At 36.2% G+C, this 23,970-nt stretch overlaps 3 protein-coding genes across 9 annotated transcripts in view; all 3 read right to left on the minus strand.

Moving 5' to 3' along the window:
- Nucleotides 1-8,952, minus strand: part of erbb4a (erb-b2 receptor tyrosine kinase 4a) — a 581,429-nt gene extending 572,477 nt beyond the window's left edge. For all 7 annotated transcript variants that reach the window (XM_051890845.1, XM_051890859.1, XM_051890853.1 and 4 more), the window contains exon 1: nt 7,150-8,952. In XM_051890845.1, the coding sequence (XP_051746805.1) occupies nt 7,150-7,252 (103 nt within the window). In that variant the 5' untranslated portion in view covers nt 7,253-8,952. The remainder of the gene's footprint in view (nt 1-7,149) is intronic.
- Nucleotides 8,953-9,183: 231 nt separating this feature from the next.
- Nucleotides 9,184-18,702, minus strand: ube2f (ubiquitin-conjugating enzyme E2F (putative)). Its single transcript, XM_051891023.1, has 10 exons — nt 18,484-18,702; nt 16,630-16,779; nt 14,943-14,972; nt 12,956-13,021; nt 12,530-12,597; nt 12,053-12,123; nt 11,872-11,929; nt 10,960-10,992; nt 10,805-10,867; nt 9,184-10,577 (listed from the first exon to the last, which is right to left on the minus strand). The coding sequence occupies exons 2-10, from the start codon at nt 16,745-16,747 to the stop codon at nt 10,527-10,529; spliced, it is 558 nt and encodes a 185-aa protein (XP_051746983.1). The 5' UTR covers nt 16,748-16,779; nt 18,484-18,702; the 3' UTR covers nt 9,184-10,526.
- A 163-nt stretch (nt 18,703-18,865) lies between these two features.
- si:ch211-93g23.2 (uncharacterized protein LOC100005086 homolog) lies at nt 18,866-23,719 on the minus strand. The gene is made up of 6 exons (XM_051891011.1): nt 23,522-23,719; nt 21,924-22,084; nt 21,274-21,487; nt 21,005-21,108; nt 19,324-19,461; nt 18,866-19,040 (listed from the first exon to the last, which is right to left on the minus strand). The coding sequence occupies exons 1-6, from the start codon at nt 23,630-23,632 to the stop codon at nt 18,944-18,946; spliced, it is 825 nt and encodes a 274-aa protein (XP_051746971.1). The 5' UTR covers nt 23,633-23,719; the 3' UTR covers nt 18,866-18,943.
- Between the last annotated feature and the right edge of the window lie 251 nt (nt 23,720-23,970).

The raw sequence follows: 23,970 nt of genomic DNA on the forward strand, positions 1-23,970 counted from the left end.
ACAATAATAATGATAACAATAATTTACAGAACAACAGTAAAATACAATACTAATATTTATGGCTGTCTAAATTTCTCTGCTTTAATTATACAACTTTTATTTTGGAAGAAAAGCGGTAAAAAGCTCTTCTTTTGTTGACAACAGATATTATGAACAATTCTCATTACAAATTTGGGAAGATGGTTGGCGCATGCCATGTTTTCAAACACACATTATAAGCAACCCAAACCCAAAAGCACTTTCAGAGATGGAGTTCATGTGGAGCAACATTTAATGTGAACCGAGCCGCTCTGAAACACCAGATCATGATGAATATGGAAAAATCACATCCCTGATGACTATACTGTAAGACGGTTTTGTTATATTACTTAGAATAGTTTGTTAGTTTAGTTAAAAGACTTAGAAATCTTTACCAAGCTATTTTTTGAAATCCCTATGGAGAAAAATATTGCCTGAGACAAGGCAGATGAAAAATGTGCCAGTCATTGTTGTGTTATAGTCCAGTATGCAAGATTTTAGCAATACAATATCTTTTCAATATGAATATCTGATTTAGTTGCTGATATTTCCAGCAGAAGAAAAAAGACGTGTTTTCAGGCCTGAAAAAATGTTGCGATTGATAGTGAACAGAAGAAGAGGAGCAATTTTGGGTGTCTCTGAGTGAGATGCAGAGAGCTCTGACACCCAGCTGAGACTTGATGATGGGTTTCAGCCAACACACTCAATGCACCTATGGACAGATGCTATAATAAAAGCTTTTCTATTGCGACTCGGCCAAAAGTTTGAGGCAGCCGATAGGATGTCTTTATTTAGGATCTTTGCCTGGGGAATCCATGAGCTCAGACAACCTGCAAAGCCACAACACAGCTGCGACAAACCTTTGATTCCTTCAGCACTGTCTGTGTGTGTGTGTGTGTGTGTGTGTGTGTGTGTGTGTGTGTGTGTGTGTGTGTGTGTGTGTGTGTGTGTGTGTGTGTGTGTGTGTGTTAGAGAGAGAGAGAGAGTTCAGTGGTATATGCATTACCCATCTAGTCACACAATGGAAACATCTAGCGTTGCTTTCCTGGTGCCCGACTAAAACATCTCTCACCGTCAGTTTTTAACCTCATTTCAAAGGATTATACATATAACATATTTTGGGTTCATTTTAAGCCAGCTATACAGTAATTTTTAAACAATAGTTGAGTTAAATAAAACTGCCCAGAAGGTGAAACATTTAACCCAACCGCTGGGTTTGTCCATATTGAACCCAACTTGGGTTGTTTTTAACCCAGCATTTTTTAGAGTGTATGACAGGCTCTTAGAAAACTTTTAATTGATGACTTGAGCCTTATAATTATCGGTGGAACACAACCAGATCCAATGATCTCTCACCGCCATCGCCTGCTTATCAAATTAAAATTACCGACGTCTGCTTTTGTCTTGCTTTATTGTTCTCAGCTAAGATGCTGTCGCTTTAAATTATAGTCACGCTCATCTTGAATTAGAGTGCGATATTTACTGCTGGAGGAACGAGTGATGGATCGGTGGAGATGTACGCCAGCCCTCCGCTGAGAACATAAAGCTCAGACGTCTCGCGGTTTTCAAGAAACACAGAGCCAAGGTCAGGGTAACAGCAACCCTGTCCACCTCACCTACAGACCAAACCAAGACCATAAAGATTGAAAAAAATGTAGAAATTTGCCAACCCTGTGCAACTGGGACAAGCAATATTGTTTACGCTCACCTTGGCATATTTTTCTACGCACTACTGCTGTGTCTCTCATGATTTGAACATATGCTCATGAATTAATGATGCTTTCCTTTACTTTTCTATTACCATTAGTGAGTTGAACCCTAACAAACACTAAAATTGAAGTATTTAAATTACTTTTTCTTTTTCTTTTTTTTTTTTGGGCCAACTTAACAGTGTGCCAAACGAACACGGACAATGACCATGAGAGACAGAGGAACTTAAATACACAAGGTGACAAACTCAATTAAAAACAGGTGCGCTTTAATTAGGAACTTAATGAAAAACCATGACAAGATTAATGACGTGCAAACAGGAACATAGGCAGATGACAACAAAGAGAAACATAATGGACTCTTGTTATGTTTCTCTTTGAAAAAGAAACTAAAACTAAACATGACAATATTACTGTCTTTACTTTACTGTATAATAATATTTCACAATATTAGAATTGTTTACTGTATTTTTGATCAAATAAATGTAGCCTTGGGGAGTATAAGATCAACGCTTTGGCAAAAACCCACAACATCCTACCATCATGGCAAACACTGCTCACATTTCCTTCAAAGTTACAGGTTTATTTTCACAAAAAGAACCATTTAAAGCAAAGTTTCATCTCGTATTGCAGTTGTATGTTAAAGGGGATCTATAATGCCCCTTTCACAAGATGTAATATAAGTCTCTGGTGTCTCCAGAATGTGTCTGTGAAGTTTCAGCTCAAAATACCCCACAGATCATTTATTATAGCTTGTCAAATTTCCCCTTATTCCCCCCTATTTGTGAGCAAAAACACACGTTTTTGTGTGTGTCCCTTTAAATGCAAATGAGCTGCTGCTCCCGGCCCCCTTTCCAGAAGAGGGCGGAGCTTTAACAGCTCACGCTTCGGTTGCTCATCAACAACAAAGCTGGAGAATCTTACGCAGCCAAAATGAGGATTGTCAGTAACGGTGTTCAGCCTTACATTGTTCAAACCGGAGTCGACACTGATGGAGAGACTCAGGAAGAAGTTACAACTTTTAGAATGAAACTGGACGTTTCTGAATGGTTAGTGGATAAATGTATGTAGTTGCTGTGGAGTTGATTCAACTCATCGACTAGCATGTGCCGTCATGTTAATCTTTAGTGCAAATCCAGCGTTGAATTGACCCTCGTTTGTGAAGCAGTCCGGTGTAAAATGACGGCATGATCACAACACTCTACTACAACAACTCTTCCTCTTCTCTAAAGCAGCCCAACATGGCCTCGCCCCCTTTGTTGCGTGTTCTTGGGGCTGGGTTTATGTAAATTTTAGGGTTTGTGATGTCACCAACCCGGGAAGAAGCTCGTTGTAGTCCCTACCAGCAGTTTGTTGTAGTCCTTAAAAAGTGATTTCTGTAAAAGAAAATATCTCCCTTTATATTGAACTTTGAGCGTCGTAACTTTGCAGATGTTGTTTATGCTCAAACAGCAACATTACACACTAACTAAAGTTAAAAAAGTCAAATCATACTCAAGGACCCCTTTAATATAAGCAAACTATAACTCTTCTAAGTAATTCCTTTGTAAAAACTGCAGTTATTGCAGAGGCATTACACCGCAGGGGCGATGGGACACATTTTATCTCTGTTTAAAAATTTCCAAGGGTCTTTCTAATGCCTGATGCTCAGAAAGACAATGATGAACCTGCTTAGTGGGCTTAAACACCTGTATAAACCAACAATCATGCGCTCGCAGCTAAAGCTCAATAAGAAATGCAGGGCTGCATCACACACAGGATGAGGAGAAGACTAGCATTACAGCTGACTGCGAGGGCACGGAGCCAGGCAGCGCGGAGGAGACGGTGAAAGAGAAACTGATGGGGAGGGTGAAAGCGAGCCTGAAAGACTCGTAGGGAGAGGAGGAGGGGGGTCCTGGCAGCCCTGTCCTACAGAGCGAGGCCCGCAGGCATTTGTTTTCTGAGAGGAATTACAAGTGGTAGAGAAACAAACCCCACAGCCACTGAAAAGAAAATCCTCTCAGCTTTTTTGCCTTTCTGCCATTCTTAAAAAAGAGCGAGTCTGTGGATTACAACAGGCTTTATTGGTTTACTTCGTACCGAGAATCGGTAAATTGAAGATGTCATTCCCTCTTAAGAGCCGGGACAATAAGAGGATGCTGAAAAAAGAAGTCAACCATTTGCTTTGGCGGAGAGTCTGAGAGCTCAATTGAATAGAGAAAGAAGTTTCTCACTGCTTTGCACACATGGGTCAAGAGCCAAAACGCCACCACGGTCAAATACTGATGAAAAGTTAAATAATCAGATACAGAAACGGTTCAAGTTGAAACTCCTTGTTTTTCATGAAAGAAAAGAAGGAAAGAAAGAAAGTTACACACTTTAAAGTCCAGAAAGTTTACTCAAGAAAGTGTGGCCACAAGACTTAAATACCAAAATGTATTTAAAATACATTTATTTCATACTTAGTACACATCTATTAACATATTTACTGACATATCGCTTGAGATTTACTGATATAAATATTATAATTAAACTTAATTTGGAGTACTCGCACATTTCTTAATATTAAGCCTAAAATGTGTTTTAATATCACAATTAGTATAGTATGATCTTTGTATAATATCAGTCTTTAAATGCAATATATTTAAAGTATACTTGCAATAGTTCCATTTTAGCACAATCAAATATACTTCAGTATATCTTTAGTTGGATAACCAGATAACTAAAGTGCATTAAGTACTAAATTAGTTGTTCCAATTTAGCAGACTTTGAGTATATTAATTTAGTATACCAAAAGTACAATTGCATGGTATTTATATTAAGTACATAAATATGTAAAAGTATTTGTAGTATACTTAGCGTAAAATAAATGTATTTCAAATACATTTTGGAATATTTATTTTTCACTATACTGTTCAAAAGAAATTAATACTTTTATTCAGCAAAGATGCATTAAATTGATTTAAAGTGACAGTAAAGACATTTATAATAGTCTATTCATCAAAGAATACTGAGAAAAATGTATCAAGGTTTCCATAAAAATAGTAAGCGGATCAACTGTTTTCAACAAATCATCATATCATAATGATTTCTGAAGGATCATGTGACACTGAAGACTGGAGTAATGATGCTGAAAATTCAGCTTTGATCACAGGAATAAATTACATTTTAAAATATATTAACATAGAAAACAGATATTTTAAATTATAATAATATTTCAAAATATTACAGTTTTTACTGTATTTTTGATCAAATAAATGCAGCCTTGGTGAGCAGAAGAGACTTCTTTCAAAAACATTCACAAACATTCACTTTTGAATGGTAGTGTACAGTATGTGTTAACATAAGACTAGTGTGATACAATCACTCCCTAACCAAAAGAAAGTGACTTCTTATATCAAGAAAAGTCCACCCAAGATGTTCATCCACCTAGGAAATTGCTTCTCATTGCTAAAAGGATGATTTAGACAACTTTACAAAAAGAGCTGCACATTCCTGCTTTTAAACTCTCCAGAATGTCTTGCTCCACAGATTTCCATTGTAAGCACATTACTGTACAGTACAAGCAATTTTTGATTGCTTTTACACACTGAGGAACATGTCAAAAATATTGGCTTTGGTAACAGAGCTTAACTAGCCCATTCGATGGAGTTCATGGATGCAAATGTGGATGCAAACATTCTCCCAAACATCTTCTTTTGTGTTGCACCAAAACAAAAAACACAGTAAACTGGGTGAATTATACTACAGATATGTTCGTACATTAAGAGCAGTGCATAAACATATTGATACCTATGATCAAAAGACCAGATGTGTGAATAATTACTGTAAAGCAAATGCTTATAAATACAGAAAATGTGACAAGCTGCTGTCTTCTGCAAGCTGATGATCCATGTTATCCCATTAGAGGATGTTATTAACAATCATTGTCTTAATATCGGAATATTCCACCAAGCAAGAAACTTCTTCTGCTCGAAAGAAAGTTCACGTCTAGACATGAAGAGCAGTGACGACATTAATTAACAGGAAATATTCTCACTCCCTCGGCTCGCATGAACTCTCCAACCAAACTTAATTTGGGTTGAAGATGATTAATAATTTGATCATATTCTCAGGTCTACCAGCAGTAATTTTCTATCAGACTTAAATGTCAGATGGAAGCCTGGGTCAAACACGGTGCCATATGGTTCTCGACAGAGGTGTGAGCTGATGCATAAATGAGAAGCATTTAAAGGACACGTTTTTAAAACGATTTTCCACATAGCCAGGCCTACAAACAATGAAAAAATGATGTAGAACATATTTGCATGCACACATTTTTGAAATGAGCTCAAAGCACATGCCAGAGTGTTTAATAAAAAAAGATTATTCACTACAGTCAGCATAGCTCAGATGGTTTAAAACAACACTTAAATTAGCTTATAAATATTCAATAGCCTGATATTTTGCAGGTGCAGTAACCTTGAGCAGAGGAAACCGATGGACCCTTCCCATCTAACATCAGTTTCATTGGTGTTAGATTTCATTAGGTAGATTCACTCCAAAAGAGTTGAAAGTGAATTAAACAAAATAGCAGCATTCAACAAAATCATCAGTCTTCATAAATAATTAGATTGATAAACAATGACTTGTGAAAATATATAAATTATAAAAAATGATTTACGTTATTAAACATTAAATTAGTATTAGTATACATAATAATTATTATAATAATTTGGGATATTCTTTAGCGGTTTTAATGTTGAATTCTTTTAGGGAGGGTGAAAAAAATCGTAATTAACCCAAACACTCTCATTCTGAGAATGGAAATATCGATGAATACATAACGAGTTAATTCTTAAAGGTTCCGAGCGCTTCCGCAGTCATTACACATCATGAAGAAAGATGCGTAAAAACGCACGACTCCGCGCTTCAGCTGCGCTGCCGTTTCTCGGTTGACTGCCACCATCGTGTGGAGAGAGGATGAAATAACTTAACTGCTCATTCACACTTCAAAAAACAAAATCAGTCAGGAAAAAGGATAATTTAAAAGGAGACAGAATGAAACATATCCATATTCAGGCGCGTAACAGTGTGCGCAAACGCGCAATGGCGGTGCAAACAGTGATTTCTTATCACCAGTGGATTTCTGATACATACATCTTTCATTCATCTCTGACGAAAGCTGTGACATCTCTGGATTGATAAGGATCCTTAAGCACAAATGAATAAATAAATGAATTGCGCTCGGATGTATTTTGGGCACTTGGAGTTTGGCACAGAAGTATTTGCGCTGCCTGAGTGAGAATAATCGATCTCTGCGAGTTTACGGGTTGCAAAATGTTGAATGCACTTACATGTGTCCATATGTTAAACAAAACGCTACACCAAAAACACAAAGCTATCCAATAAGACTGATATGAAGGATGGATAAGCACTTTTACGCACGGGAGTTCACGCTCACCTGACTGCGAGGTGCACAGGGGAACAATCACAGCAGTGAGGATGAGGACGATGATGATGATGTCAGATCGCATTTTGATCAAAAGAAGAGGCTGCATATCCATTTCTTCACATGTCCACTCCAATGTCCCGTTGGCGAGCTGTCAAATGTCTTTCAGCCTGTGCGTCTTTGCGCAGCTGTTCACAATGAGCGCATGGTCTGGAGTTGCGCCTTGTTTTTTTTTTTTTTTTTCTCTGGAAGTAAAACTGGATCAGTTCATTAAATGATAAGAGGTGAACGTGAGTTATTCCTTGTCTAAATGTGACTGCGTTGGGACTGTCATCACTCTACGCTGAATTCCGGACCGAGTTACGGTCTCCGTGCTCGGGCGCGCGCCTTGAGCGCTTGAACACCGCCCTCCTGAGCAGTGATTGGACAGAAGTGTGAATTAATTAAAGTGAAGCACGCCCCCCAAACACAAATCTGTTATTGTGTGTGGATTTTAGTTCTTACTACAGTATTCGCAGTCATGCTTCACTTTGACATCCTCGAGACTCTTAATTGCAATAATGTACAATAAGTTCGAATATTTTAAATTAATTTATTCTGTTTTGCATGTCTCAGTGCTTTTTAAGACTTGGTACCGTGGTAATACAATGTTTCTTGGTCATGTACAACGACAACAACCTGGTACTACACTAAGTTTATTATCATGGATAGTATCATTCAGTACGTGATATTAGCACGATCGTTTATTAACAGTACAGTACTTTGTTTGTAAGGATTAGGGTTTATCTTTTTGCCATTTTAGCTTTTGAAGATTTGTGTTTTTGTGACACACGTGACGTGTTCTCTCACTATGCCTTTATACACATGTACAAGCTAAAAAAAATATATAACAATTTTTGAAACAATAGCGCCATCTGGTGCAAAGATGAAGAAACACAATGGCTGTGTCCACAAAGCTTTGTTTGGAACAGCATACTACTCATACTAATTCTGAAGTAGGGTGAATTCTGGATTGCAATATACTTAAAATCACCCCATATAGTACACCTACCGTACATAGTATGCTAATTTTTGTATGCATTGAATACCCAGGCAATCCATTTGCAAAAATGTGCTACAGGGAATACAGTACTGCAATGTGATTGCAATTGACTTTCACATTTCCAGTGTGATTAATGAACTAGACATAATAGAGTATTTTTTTAACATCTCACTAATTTTTTTTTACACAAAAATGAACAATAAAAGGCAGTATGTGAGTTAGGGATGCACGATATATCGACCACCATATCGGTATCGGTTGATATATGTTCATATTTAAAGTTATCATTATTGGCCCGATAAGAAAATTATATTAAAGCCTATAAATAATGGATTATTTCCTTCAGCTGAGAGACTTCAGATGCGCACTGTCCGCCATTATGGTTTTGAATTGCTAGAAAATATGATTGGAGTCATTATTTTCCTAGGAAAATAATAACATTATGAATGAGAACATTATAATGGCTTTTAATGTGGAGACTTTTGTTTTTGTAATCAGGCTCTCAAAAAGTATTTAAAAATTTGGATTCAGATTAATCGGAAATATATATCGGTTATCGGCTTTCAAATGTAAAGAATTATTGGTTATTGGTATCGGCCAAAATTTTCATATCGGTGCATCCCTAATGCCAGTATTCTTTTTTCAAACATAGTCCTAGTGAGCTGCCAACCAAGATAATTTTTTGGCGCATCATAGGCAAATTTGCATTATATAATGCCCAAGAAAGTGTTTGGGTAGGAAGCTCACTACGTTTTGAGCCAATGTTAACAGACTCATACACAGACAAAGCTCCAAGCGACATATTATTTTCCAATCACAGCCCTAGTAAGCTGACCACCTAGACAGCATTTTTGAGCAATAAAGGCAAAATCACATTATATAATGCCATCTAGGTAGACAGCTAACTAGATGTTGGGGCAAAGCCAATGATAACATGCACAAAGCACTTATGAGATCAAATTATAAGAGCAAACTGTAGAAGTTTAACACACAAATTACTTCAATTCTTTCCTTAGTGGTAGAATTCCTCTTTAATATACTTTACAAATGGATATACACCTCTGAAGAGAAAAACAAAAGTCAAATTAAATAAAGTAAATCCTCACTAAGTGAACAGGCTTTATGGCTGAGCAGTTCAGTAGCCCAGTGCATGCTACCAAATCAGACATGTATTAAAATCCCAGTCTCTCTCTCTCTCTCAAACACACACTCTCACTTTCACACAAACACAGTACTAGCATACAGGTATTCTCGTGTACATGCACACATCGGTAAAGCTGAACGTGTATACACTGACAAAAATGCATACGAGAGCAAGGCTGAATCTCACCAACACATCCAGAACACATCCGGGTCATATTTCACCACAAAATCAAAAGCAATAAGAAGTAATATTTTGCATTTTTATATTATTTGATGACAATTATGCATGATTTTCGCCATTAAATTGCCCCAATGGAAAAAAATGAAGGAAAACATACATAATTCTTCGTAAAAAATGTCACAAAAAAAAAAAAAAAAAAAAAACTTAATTTTATGCAAAATAGAATTTCTTGTTTTTCCCCTTTGATTTTAAGTGTAAAATGTGAGCTGGACATTCGTGAGATTCACCCACAAACATCTCACAGATTTGAACTGAGGCACCCGCAGATATTCTGATATTTTTACACATGATACGGAGTGGTCTGATAACTGCCGTGATTTTACACGAGGGGAGGTGCCGAGTTACAAGAAATGGCTTTACAGAATCCGCTCGGAAATCCACCGGCGTATTCTCCGGGACATCAGTGCTATATGTTTTTGCGCATTTCCTCATTGGTGGACTCCTCCCCCAGAGAGAATGAACCAATGGAACTTTGGGATTTCTATGACATCACTTATGAACAAATTAATCTCAGTGTTTGTAGGTTGTCAAGTTTTGAGAAGCAGGCTGCAGAAGTTTGGCTTACGTATGTCCAGTTATATGTGGCAAAAACACAGAGGCACTAGCATAGGAGGTGACATCAGAGAGGTTACACGTCCTCGTTTTCATGATCACCATCTTTGTACTTCTTTTTTCTTTTCTTTTTTTGTGGGGGGGGGGGTAAAAGCAAACTTGACTGAGAAGAACCAGCGAGAGTGTCCACTTCAAAATAAAAAAATCCCACAGAAATGGACAGTAAGGCCCACGTCCCCCCTCCCAAATCTTGGTCAGGGACTTGCGGATTCATTCTTTACACATTTTAACTTTCTTCTTTCCCCAAGTATGTTTTAATAGTTTGAGATTTTGTCTCTGTTGCAGTCTGGATCGACGTACATCTGCAAAGTCACATGCATGTGAGAGTGGCTCGCGTGGCAAACAGAGACATCATCTTGCATAGTTTTTGATGAAGTCCTGAACTTTGTTCCTGAAATCCTCCTAAAACAGGAAGCATTAAGGAAATTGATGGGTTTGGATAAAACATGTACCTGAAAATTCTTTACACATAAGGCTAGGTGAGTATTTATGATATATTCAAGACTATTTTGTTGGCAATATATATGCAATATCATCGTTTTTTCTTTATCCATTATGTTTCCAAAAGACTGTGCCAGTAGACTTGTTTTAAAAGTTGTTTAAATGCGTGATGTGTGCTGGTATTCTACCTTGTCCCGTAAATGATGCTCTGCTGCATCTATGTTCAGTGGGTCATCAAAGTTAAGAAGATCCTGTGAGAGAAACGACACATCTATTGGTTTTCACAATCAAAATAGAAAACTGATTATCCAAGATCTTTCCTGAAGATAGCATGTGTACTTACAGTGAAGAGTGAATTCAGTCCCCATACTACATCCTGAAGACATAAAAACGGGTGGGAAAAATGGATTAGCCAACACTAACACTAAGCCAACTTTTCATACTGACTTCAGCACACACGAAAAAAAAAATAAAATAACCAACCAAATGATATTAGATATTAAAATACACAGTCATACTTTAATATGTACATTATTTATTGTAGGGATTTGCATTTTCGGAAGAAAACACCAATGATTGAAAGGCATCAAAAGTGTAAAATGAAAGTTAAAATATGTAAACCCAAATATTTGAATGAAAGAAAGAAAGAAAGAAAGGAGGGAGGGAGGAAGGAGGGAGTGAAAGAAAAGATGAAAGAAAGGAGGGAGGGAGGAAGGAGGGAGTGAAAGAAAAGAGTGAGGGAAGGAAGAAGGGAAGGAAGAAAGGAAGTAAGGATGAAAGGATGGATGGAGGGATGGAAGGAAGTAGCGAGGAAAGAAAGAAAGAAAGAAAGAAAGAAAGAAAGAAGGGAGGGGAGGATAAAAGGAAGGAGGGAGGGAAGGATGAAAGGAAGGAGAGAAGGAAGGAAGGAAGTAGGGAGGGAGGAAAGAAAGAAAGAAAGAAAGAAAGAAAGAAAGAAAGAAAGAAAGAAAGAAAGAAATAAAGAAAGAAAGGAGGGAAGGAAGGGAGTAGGGAAGGAGGGAAGGAAGGAAGTAGGGAGGGAGGAAAGAAAGAAAGGAGGGAAGGATGAAAGGAAGGAGGGAGGAAGAAAGGAGTGAAAGAAAGGATGAAAGGAAAGAGGGAAGGAAGGAAGTAGGAAAGAAAGAAAGAAAGAAAGAAAGAAAGAAAGAAAGAAAGAAAGAAAGAAGCATTTCTATCCAGTTTCGCTTAATAAACACTTTAATGAATTTCCCAAGATGCATTACAACAGAAGTACCTTTAGTGTGCGAGTCGGTGCCCATCCAGTACCATCAATAGAATGCTCTCGCAATAAACTGTGGAGAGATGTTAACATGAACACAGCAGCATTTAAAAAAGCATAAAAATAATCAAAACAATTTGGAGTTTGACACATTAAGACATACGAATGAATAACCAATACAGATATATATATATACCTCAGGCAGATCTCACCGGTTTCTGCAATGTTTGGGTGCCATATTCTAGTCAAGCACTTGACTTTAGGAGGCTGTGGAGAGCAGAACATGGTTTGTCATATTACAGCCCTCCCTGGGGTGCATGTTTGAGTTTGTGTTTGGTTTACAAGAATAAATCTCTCAAATATGGTAAACGTAACATTTCATGATTTTGCTCAAAACTCGGGCTGTGGGTCCATGTCTGGATCTCTGCACAGCCTTTCCAGGGCTATTCCAGGTGCTCTCAGGTCAAGGATGGGTTGTGTTATATGTGTGCATTTGTGCGTGTACGCTCAGGCAGATATTTTATTGAATTCAGACACTGCAGAACATCAGTAACGCCCGCAAACATCTATTTAACAGCCTCGCGTACAAACAGACTAATAAAATCATCATTGCAGTGCGAGTGAGTAAGTGTAGCATTACCTCATTACTTCATGATATGTCACAGGCACTTACCACCATATTATAGGCTTCAGGAACTTCAATCTCAAACTGAAACTTTCCACCAAGGTAATAGCCTTCATCTGATGAGATGTTTTGTAGAAATGTAAGGTTATATTTTCACTTGCACAATACAAAACATTTGAGAGATAACAACAACGTAAAAAAAAAAAAAAAACACGAGCAAAGGCCTATTAAAAAAAAATGTGAATCACATCTGAAAATTTGCAAATGACATTTGTTTGTTTGCTCTACTGGTTCCAGACACGTGACCCATAAGATAATACAAAAGAGAATATGTTTTATTTTAAATACTTGTGATCTGTGAGAAAATACCTTAATATTGGGTATGGATAGGTCAGCTGAACGCTTTTACACTGTTTAACAGCATCCGCATTTAATAGGTGTTCATTTAACCTTTTTAAAAGATGTCAGAATTACCTGGAGAAATGGTCAACTGGAAGTGATGGAGTTTGTTTTCATCAGGAAATGTAACTTTACAGGTACCTGCAGAAAGAATGATATTTAGAATAATGGTTCATAATTACAACAAATATATAAATTAACATCTGCATTACAACTGACAGATCCAGACCGATTTGTAACACAAAAGAGAAGTTTTTTTTTTGTTTGTTTGTTTTTTAAATCATGATAAAATGTTATTTATGAAAGAAAAAGCATTAAGGATGAAATTAAAAATCAGACAAAAATCATGTCATAGCCAAAAACTAATAAATTGTGCTATTCAAATTAAATAATATTTTGTTAAAAGAAATTAAAATTAATCACAAAAACTTTAAAATCAATCATTTGAAATGCTACAAGGCATAATTGAGGCATAACAACATTATAAATGTAGTGTGAACATTTATATTTTTTTATTTAAAGATTACATTTAACAGTTATTAAATTATTAATGCTTTTAAAGATTAACTTTAAATGATCATTAGATGAAGGCAAAAGAACAGCAAAAATCTAAAAATAAATAAAGGAAATATTACACAATTTTACATGAATTTTCTGAATAGACTCGATCACTTTATATGATGAATAGGTTTAGTTTAGGCTTTTATTCACATATAAACATTCATCAACTCACACATCAGTTGTGGTAAACGGAAGCTTAAGCATGTTTGCTTGATGTGCAAGAACCAATGAGGTTCATTCTCGTGTTACACATCACATTTGAGCTTTCGCAAGAACCAATGAGGTTTGTTCTTGTGCGTCAAACAAGTATGGTTGAGCTTCTTTTTATGTTCGGTGATCAATGTTTATATGTGAATAAAAGCCTAAATTCAAACTTTTCGTCATTTAAAGTGAACTTGTTTCTTCAGAAAATATGGACTAAACCGCTCAATTCATATGGATTAGTTTCACAATTTCATTATGAACTTATTGAAGCGTCAAAGTGGTAATAGTGTAGCTGTCAATGGAAGGACAGAAAGCTCTCAAATTCCATAAAAATTATCTTCATTTGTGTTCTGAAGATGAATGAAAGTCTTACTGGTCTGGAACGACATGAAGGTGAGTAAATGATGACAGAATTTTAATTTTTGGGTGAACTAACCCTTTAAGTGTGCGTTCACACTTGGCATGTTTGGTTCGATTCAGACGAACCCTGGTGCGATTGCTCCGTTAGTGCGGTTCATTTGAGCATGTGTGAACGCTGCCATCCGAGCCCTGGTGTGCACTCTGGTGCGGTTCGAATGATATGAACACAACACGGACCGAAGACATGTAAACGAACCAAAAACAGGAAGATGAGACCCTAAAAAGGACAGAATCCTCACGCATATCAGTTTTTTCTCGTCATAGTCGCGAGTTTGCCCATCACAGGCATAAGTCGCGCGTCTCCACGCAGCAGATCGTCTGTGTGTGTGACGGAGGGATTCCCGCCGCTGTTTTGACTCCTTTACACATTTTATAAGCTCTTCACGAGTTCCCAGTTGGCCAAAATACCTTTATATGCAGGCTACGCACACACAACGAGCGCATTTACCTCGGCACACAGCATTGTTTTGGATGTTCGGTAAGTTCCGTCTCAAAATAGGCAATACATCATAAAATCCGACCAATCAGGTTGTGAATGTATCCCTATGCCTTTAAGTTCGGTATCTTTTGGTTCAGTGATAAAATTACCAATCTGAATGCTAATCGGACCAGGACTAAATGTTTTTTTTTTTCCTTTTTTGGTCTGGACCAAATGAACCGAACTACAAGTGTGAACGCACCCTAAGACTTTTTAATGGCCTTAAAATCAGGAGATACTAATTTCAGACTTTTAAGACATTTTAATGTCCCGCGGGATCCCTGTATATTTAAAATAGTTATTAGATGTTATTAATTATTTTAATAAATAAAGAGCAATAACTAATATGGTACCAAAATCCCCAAAGAGCATAAAATGTCCTAGATAGGATATACTCACTTGGCAGGTTGGCCTCAAGTTCTGCAACTTCTGCAAACACAAATCAAAGCACAAGTGATGATACAATACTGATGGGTAACAAAGACACACTTATGAAACCAGTACATAAACAGATGTTTTACACTTTTATAATTTTCTTTGTAACTGGAATCCTTCCCTGAATTTGTTTATTATTGGAATTATTGTCTATGAAGCACTGATACAAGACATGCATGAAAGAAAAAGCATATATGTGGCCTATATATGGTCACCAGCTATATATGGCCACCTGCATTCTCACAATACCATCTCTAAATGTTGTTGGGGTGGGTCCAGTGGCCTCACTGATTCAAAAAATAGCCTGAGTATTTGACTACAGTTGGGAACTGCTTTTCAAGCTGCTGGTAATGGCATACAGACTCCTCCTCTCAGTTTGTTATAAATAGAGTATACAGTGCTTTCCTGATCTGGCCTGCATCACATCACCTTACTGACACCACAACCGCATGCAGACAGTCACAACACAACACTCCACTCATCATGCTCTCTGGATTCAGACCCGCACTTCTCTTTCAAAAGAGTTTGGCACAGTGTCATTATCCAATTATAATGCGTGCTGAAAGTGAAAAAGAATGGGTTTTTTTCAATATGTAGCGATACTAAAATATCTGAAACGGTTCCAATACTCCTTTTCTGCAGTATTGATACACCGATACCAGCTGCGCTTTATCACCCTCTCTTCTCACCGACAGCAAATTGACACAGACCCGCCTCCTGTCACTCACTCGTCTCATTCGCTCCGGGTAAATAGCGCTTGTATCGTGCATAATTTTAGTCATTTTGCCCTCACACCATTGATCTATATAAGTGGCGCTCACATAAAGCCGCCTCTCTAAAAGCTCACAAGTACCAAATTAACTTCTTTTTCGTGGCTTATTGCGCTTAAACAGTCAAATACATACAAAATTATGTCAAAATGCCCATCTTGCCGAGTATTCAGGTAAATACAGTCAGTTTTGGAACAAATAGTTGAGAGAAAACGCATGTTGTGTAACAACATATTGGATCCGTGTATAAGCTCTTAAAGTGACAGCAGCCTAATAAACCTGCTGCTGTCTGTCATGTTATTTGACCAATGTTTGTAACTTTAATTGTAAGCATTAATCTTATTTAATTTCTACAATGAAGACTAACCAGTGTTATTTTACATTTGATTACTTTAAATTAATAGTATTTCTTACCTGAATACTACTGTTAGACCCACCTGAAAAACTTAAAGCCATGTTTATTTCATTTGTCTCTTTATTCTATTGGATTTATTTGTGCTATTTTTTGCAATTTGTTTATTTGTTCTTATTTTATTACTGACTGTTTACTTGTCTTTTTTGTCAATTTAGTTTAACGATTCAAATAAAGCCACCCTGTTCTGTGTGTAAGCTATTGCAACCAAATTACCCAAATTATCAAAAAAATTATGAGATAATAACAAATTATCTGTATGGCGGTATATATGGCAGTTTTCCCTGTGGTATCGAAAATGGTACTGAATATCATTTCAAGGTATCACACTGAAGTTGAAATTCCAGTATCGTAACAACACTAATAGACAGACAGACAGAACAACTGGTTGTGAACAACCAGGCACAAACCACTGCTCTAGTGTCATGATCCTGGCTGGCAGAAGGAGTGTTTGGTCAGTGATTCATACCTTTGATGAGCAGTCGATCTCTGATGGACACTCTATGAGAGGCATCGTTGGAGCCTGCAGGGGTCCGGCCGGCCCTCACGCCCTCCTCCCTCTTCAGCTTACTGGCTAACGTCAGCATACCAGCAGACCAACATACACACGCTCACACACCTGTGAGGAACACAAATACACACAATCATGGTGAACACCAGGGCTATTATAGTTAACTAAAACCAGTATTTATGACACTTGAAATAAATGTTAACTGAAATAAACTTATAAAAAACAATTATTTTACTTCAGCTAGTTGCCAAAAAAAATCTCATTTTCATTTAGTTTAACTAAAATAACTAAAACTGAAATAAAAATTAATAAAAACTGTATAGACATAAAAAAAGAAAAACCAGAAAAATGAAAATGGAAAATACTATAACTATCTCAATGATACTAATAAATAAATAAATAAATAAATAAATAAATAAATGACTGGAGAAAATTCAACTGATTTAGCATTATTATTTTAAATCTTATCATCTGACAAATCCCAATTGTGTATGTTTTCTGCAAAACCTTTACTATGATAATCAATTTTTGCTAAAATACAACAGTTACTAAATTATTAAGGGGAGTCGGTTATAAATAAACCTATTATTTTTCCTTTCACATTCTTTTATTGGTTCCTCAAACTCAATTAGCATGTATTATTGAAGCTCTAATCATCTGTTGTTGTATCACCAAGTAGGCATAAACTTTTCAGAATTACATATATCAGAATATATATATAGATAGATAGATAGATAGATATATATATATATATTTCTGTTTGGGGTCAATTTGTATAATACAAGAATACATTAAAATACAATTTAACAAATAAAAAATAAAGAACAAGGAACAATAACAGTGTGCTACAGTGTGTATATCAATCATAATTATTCAGGTGTTTGTATTCTGAAAGAAGCAGCTACTGTATTGTAAATACAATATTATTATTATTATTAATATTATTAATTATGTCGTCAATATCAGATCACTTCCTTGATTTAGGAGAGATTGCTTTTATACCAAGTGCAAACCATACTGGAGTTCACATGAAGTACATCACAGATTTTTTTTTTTACTGACATTATACTGGCCATCATACAGAACTGCATTACTACAACCACTTTTAAACAACAACAAAAATCAATCATACTGTTAGAAAAACAAACTTTCAACATATTTTACTACATATTCTATGACAGATATTTTATTACATGTATACAACTTAAATTAAACACAAAGGGACACAATCTCTAGTGTGAAAGCATCAAGTACCATGGTATTACCATGTTTTTGGTGACATGGTTTCACGTTAATATCATGTCACTGACATGTACTACAAAATCAACAATACCATGTTTTATAAACATATACTGTGGTAACATCATGGTATTCTTTAAAGTATCTTGGAACACCCTGGTACAGGAATAGGGTGATCTGTCAGTACAACTGAATAAATCAAAGTACCATGGTATTACCATCTGTTACCATCACTCTGGTACCCTTATACTCTGGTATAAAGGAATATTCAACATCCTATATACCATTTATATATTGTAGAGACTACAATAAGCGTATCAGATGCAGATGTTATGAAATTAAACTATACAAACTTTCATAATCATCAGTTACCGGTTCGGTTTGAGCTGTTATTGTGCTAACATGTTCATTGTCTCATTCACTTTGGTCCCCATTACACAGTGCATTGTTTATCCTGGAATTGAGATTACTATCTTGTTATATGCTGAAATATTGGGACTAAAAGATCGTTACATTCATAATACAACTCTAAAAAATGGCAAATAACTCGGCAGCGGTCGATATTACACTTACCTGCCGCTGTCAGAGTCACTAAACTGTCCCGCTTACACCATAATCAGGATATTGCAGATGGATTACACACCGTTTCCCACCAAAAAGTTTTTATGTAAAACGCGTTGAATGTCGTTAAAAGAAATAGAATTGAGTGGAATACTGCGCGGATTAGTTCCGCTGAGTTTAATGATTTCCGCTGCCTGAGCGGTTTAGAAGCCGGAAGTTATTCGGTTCATTTAAAAAGAAGCCCGTATGGAATCAGATGCCACAAATAAACATTCCGCCCTTTTTGTTTTGTGCGAAGCTAAATGAGGTTTTGTTTTGAGCCCTTTAGCTAATTATTTGATGGTGTTCCTAGAAACATTAAACCCATGATATAAATAAATCCAACAGTTCAGTGTTTATTGTTCAACACAAATGCTTTAATGTTCTTATAAGCATTGGGAAACAGAGAGGGATCTGTGGGTTTGAAACCATTTCAGGATTTCTGTGGTTTAGAGGCTAATAAATAGAAGTATTTCACTATCACTGTTACTTCTGTGTCAGTCGACGAGGCCCCCATTGCTTCCAACAACCTGAAAAAAATAAATGTAGAATAATAAAAAAATGAAATAAACAATAATTACAATTAATAACATTTTGTTAATTATATTATTATGTTTTATAAATATATATATATATATATTACAATTTCAGAAATATTTGGATTAATTACAAAAGAATCAAATGATGTGTTGACTTGTGTGTTTATTTTTTTAAAAGACATTTTTAAGTAGGTCAAAATAAATAAATTACACTGGAGCAAATCCAAGGACGATGTTCCTTAAAGGTGATTTATGAGCCGAGACTGTCTGTTACCTGTCTGTGATGGTCTGAGACAGTTTCTTGGCCTCAACAGGATCCTTCTCCAGAAAACCTTGATAGGAAGAGAAAGTTTCAACCAAGCCAATGAACCTTGACAGTGGCATCATCATCCGAACCTTCAGACATTCGTGCCTGTGCAAACAAATACAGGGATTCAAATGTGAATCTGATATTTTTATAATTGGTCATTCACCTGTTTGAGTAAAAAAGTTGCTTGTTTTTGTGTTGTAAATATAATTTATTCTGAAGCAATATTCCCATCATTGTTCAGCTTTGACATAAATCTGTATATTTGTAATATTTAGCCTACCCCGAGGGCATTTCTTTTTTACCTTTATAAAGGACCTTTACCCCCCTAATCTCATTAAATGTAGGCCTATGCTTCATTTCATTTTAAATTCTTAAGTTTGATCAAGACACTATTGGGCTGTTACCAATAAAATTAAATCATTTACACTGAAAAATTATACCTGCATTAAATAATGTTTAACGATTCTTTTAAACGTGAACCTAAACCGCCAGTAGGTGGCGGCAGGTGGCCGTCTTAATGAGTGATTAATTGAGTCGTTCATTCAAACGATTCATTCAAACGGCTGATTCATTCAAGAATCAGGCAGTTGTTTACGAATGGGTAAATGAATCTTCGACTCAAGCGTTTCGTTCAAAACGCTGAATCATTCAGTAATGAAACACGACTGAGTGTTTCTGTGAGATGCGATATGATTCTGTTGTGATCTTTGTTTGGAACTATTTTCGCTGCTGAAATAGAACAAAACAGTCAATATTGCATCTAAAATGTAAGTGACGGAATTTGAACTACTTGTTTATTGAACTGTTGTATGAAATAAGTCACATTTTCGTGATGGTATACAGGAAATCAGCACTGGTCGTGTGATGTTGCTTAACTGTATGTTGTAAATATAAAAACTCTACATTTTTAATTTTTTAATGCAGTATTTTAACTGAGTTTCTTTGTGTGTGTTGCGCTCATTTGTTTTAATTTCTCCTCGCGAGGCCACGCGTGCTGTGGAATACTTGATTCTGATTGGTCAATCGCGCCATCCAGCAGTATGTTATTCCCTAATAACAACCGCTAAAAACAGATAACACAGGCTCATCCGGGTAACTTAAATCTGCAGTGCTAACAGTTTTCCTCATGGAAGTTTTGCGTTTAAAGAGCTAATACAATATTACAATAGTTTCATACAAACGCAGCTGCTGCCATTTTGCGACTATTGTTTTGTTCACTGTAATGGATAGGCCTATAAGATAACAAACAGGCGTGATTTTAAATCAGTTTCATCTCAGATCAGCATCTCTTATGCCCATAATTATTTATGTGGCGAAATGCTGTGTAATATGTGGTATGATTGTACAAATCTATTAAATGTCCGTCTAGTTTGAACTTGCCCTTGCTAGCAACTGCTCTCTCCGCGGAAGCTTTGCGCAAGTAGCCATGTAATATGCGGGATAATGTACATCCAGACGGTTGTTATCACAGAATAAACCCCAACAGGGTGATCAGGACCCTGATGCAAAGCGACTTACTTATCCATTATCAGTCGCCACTTACACTGAATGAAATAATATATATATAGCATTAAGGTTTTTTGTTTGTTTGTTTGTTTTTTACAGGATCCTTGCAAAACCACTATGTAATAAAAAGCACACGTACCACTCTTTATCATCGTATGAAACAAGGTCATAGATCTTCTTGTACAGTTGGAGGGAACTGGATCCTATATAAGCTTTCCGAAAAGGGAGCAGGGCTGCATAGAACTGTGAATTGAAAAATAGAATTTACACTGAAGATCTATAGTGCTCGAAAACCAATCAATTAAAATGCTGCATCATACTTCACATGGGCTGCCTCATAACAAATATTTATAATGTAGGTTTCCTGAGCAACAACCCATGAAACATGTTGTTTATGGTTTATTTAACCTCTTGACAGATTTCATTGAGTTTCGAGGTACTTTCTCCATATTCCAGCTCAAAATCCAAGGTGTAGCTGAGCAGAGCGAGGCAGCCTCCTGGCCTCAGAATCCTGTCTGCCTCCCGCAGGAAGCGCGGATGGTCAAACCAGTGAGCAGCTGACATGGATGTAACCAAGTCGGCCACATCATCCTCAAAGGGCAACTCCTCTGCAGGACTCTGTCTAATGGAGCAGGATAAACAGATAAATGTACATAAGTGTGAGTATACACTAGTGGGAAAAATAAGGGGAAAAAAGTGGATAAAAACATAATTGCATAAAAAAAATGAAGAATATAAGATATAAAAAAAATAAAAAATATATTAAAAATATATTAAAATGTAAAAAAAAAAAAAAAAAAAAAAATTATATATAGTTAGTTAGGTTTAGGGGTAGGTTCAGGGTTAGTACCTAGTTATTACCAGGTTATTGTAATTATAATAAGTGCATACATGGGTACATGCAGTACCTTAATATTCTTTGAAATATCTTGTCAGTACCATGGTATTGCCGTATGATACCCTCACATACCATGGTACTGTTTGCCACGGTACTTTTTTTAAGGATAATGAAGAGAAGAAATGTTCTATATCTCCTTACAGGTGTTGTTATTTTATACCTGTAACACAAGTTTGCTGCATGATCTTTAGCCTCGGCTATCTCCAGTTGAGCTGAACTGATATCTGTCCCGACCACAGTCATAAAGTGAGGGGCCAGTAGCTCAGTGCCCTGTCCTGATCCACAGCCCACATCCACTGCCAGATCAAGCTCCTCCTTTATCTGTTCATAGAGGTGAGAAGAAAGCTATGCTGGTGTGTTTTCAACAGCTGACTTCATTGCATCTGTGATGAAGACTTAAAAGGATAGCTTAAGTAAAAATGAAATTTTTAGTCATTTTGTTCCAAACCCATATAATTTTCTTTCTTTTCACATTTACCTTATGTAGCAACGTGGAAGTAAGCTATACACTCTAAATGCTGGGTTAAAAACAACCCAAGTTGAGTTGAAATTGGACAAACCCAGCAACTGGATTGTTGGGTTAAATGTTTGACTAACCTGCTGGGTAGTTTTATTTAACTCAACTATTGTTTAAAAATGACTGTATTGCTCGCTTAAAATGAAAAAGTATGTTGGAAATATGTATAATAAATCAACATTTATTAATAAGTTTAATGAATAATAATTAAACAATAAACATTTATTAAATTGCTTAATAATAAATGTTCACCTTTTGATTATTATTGTTGCCTCTAGTAATTATGTGTCTGATTTTTAATTTCCAACCTATTTTGGGTTCATTTTAAGCCAGCCATATAGTAATTTTTAAACAATAGTTGAGTTAAATAACACTGCCCAGCAGGTTGGTTAAACATTTAACCACCGCTGGGTTAAAACAACCCAATTGCTGGATTTGTCAATTTTCAACCCAACTTGGGTTGTTTTTAAACCAGCATTTATAGAGTGTATTTTTCCGATTCATTTTCCATTATAGGTAGCCTACAAATAAGTAAATAATGGGAAGAATAACAAAATGCTTTAAATGCTAAAATAATTAGTGCTACAAACCAGTGTGTTTATGATTATGATAATAAATTAAAATAATATGATAACAAGTAACAGTTTCAAGCATTATCAAGCAGCATAACGGACAGTTTTTGTACAGCTAAAATAAATGGAAGCAGATGAGACATCAGAAATGTCCGCTCTTACATTGAGAATGAGGTGAATAACACATGAAATCTGGCTTTTTGTGTTTCACAAAAAAAAAAAAGAAGAAGAAAAAAAACATGCAGGTTTCAAACATTAGGATTTACAAATGATGACAGAAATTTGATTTATATAGGCTATTTACTATTTCTTTAATATTTCATTAATGAAGTAAATGTGGATAAATCCATAAATAGGCCTACTGTACTTCAGCTTATAGTCAAAAAAGGAACACTGAACATATTTTAAAAGACTAAGAATGTTTGCAAAAGTTTTAAAGCAATAAGTGGACTTACTGCATATCTGCTATATCTTATCAGATATAAATCTAAATCCGTTCTGTAAAATAGGATCAAAGTTTCACAAGCTAAATAATGATAAACACTTTGTTTTCACATGTCTTTGATTCTTTTCCATATAGTTTCAGTAAAGACAAATAAAACATCAGATACATAATGTGCTGAGTCATTCTGACAAAAGCTTTTTCAAACACACATCCATCTCACATACTCTTTTTCGGAGGAAGTTCAGCACTTCATCTATGAGTTCCTGAGGAGGAGACACCCGGTGACGCTGGTAAGATTCAGCATGTTCTTTTCCCTCAAAATGTCTCTGAGCCATTTCCCTTTTCTAGAGCTCCTGCTAGTCAACCCAACAGACCAACCTGAGTGTATGACTCAGGGTTATTCATTAAAACAACCATAGGTGGAGCATGTGTAAGGCTGGGCAAGGCTTGGCCTTCCACTGGAATTATCTCACTCAAACTACTGAGTGACTACTGCTGCTTCGGATTGCTTTTAGAGGTAAAAGCTGCCAATAACTGCTCCGTTTTCTCCGTCATGATAGCATATCAACGAAACATTTGGCAAACTATCCAGTGTGTATCTGTGTTTGCACTCTGGAGAGTATCAAAGGTTTCTTTTTAGGGGTTCAAGCGTGTAGCGCTGAAACCCTATTGT

This window comes from Ctenopharyngodon idella, chromosome 1 (genome assembly GCF_019924925.1).
Source record: "Ctenopharyngodon idella isolate HZGC_01 chromosome 1, HZGC01, whole genome shotgun sequence".
Classification (NCBI taxonomy): Eukaryota; Metazoa; Chordata; class Actinopteri; order Cypriniformes; family Xenocyprididae; genus Ctenopharyngodon; species Ctenopharyngodon idella.

Bases quoted from the DNA above. Each gene is read 5' to 3' on its own strand.
- si:ch211-93g23.2 (XM_051891011.1), bottom strand. From the start codon at position 23,632: ATGGCTCAGAGACATTTTGAGGGAAAAGAACATGCTGAATCTTACCAG. The intron at 21,488-21,923 runs GTATAAAATAAC...CTGCTCCATTAG, and splicing joins GCAGCAAACTTGTGTTACAG to ACAGAGTCCTGCAGAGGAGT. The intron at 19,041-19,323 runs GTAACAGACAGT...TATTTTTTTCAG, and splicing joins TCTCAGACCATCACAGACAG to GTTGTTGGAAGCAATGGGGG.
- ube2f (XM_051891023.1), bottom strand. From the start codon at position 16,747: ATGCTGACGTTAGCCAGTAAGCTGAAGAGGGAGGAGGGCGTGAGGGCC. The intron at 12,124-12,529 runs GTAAGTGCCTGT...TGCTCTCCACAG, and splicing joins CTGAAGCCTATAATATGGTG to CCTCCTAAAGTCAAGTGCTT. The intron at 10,578-10,804 runs GTAGAATACCAG...TTCCTGTTTTAG, and splicing joins AGCATCATTTACGGGACAAG to GAGGATTTCAGGAACAAAGT.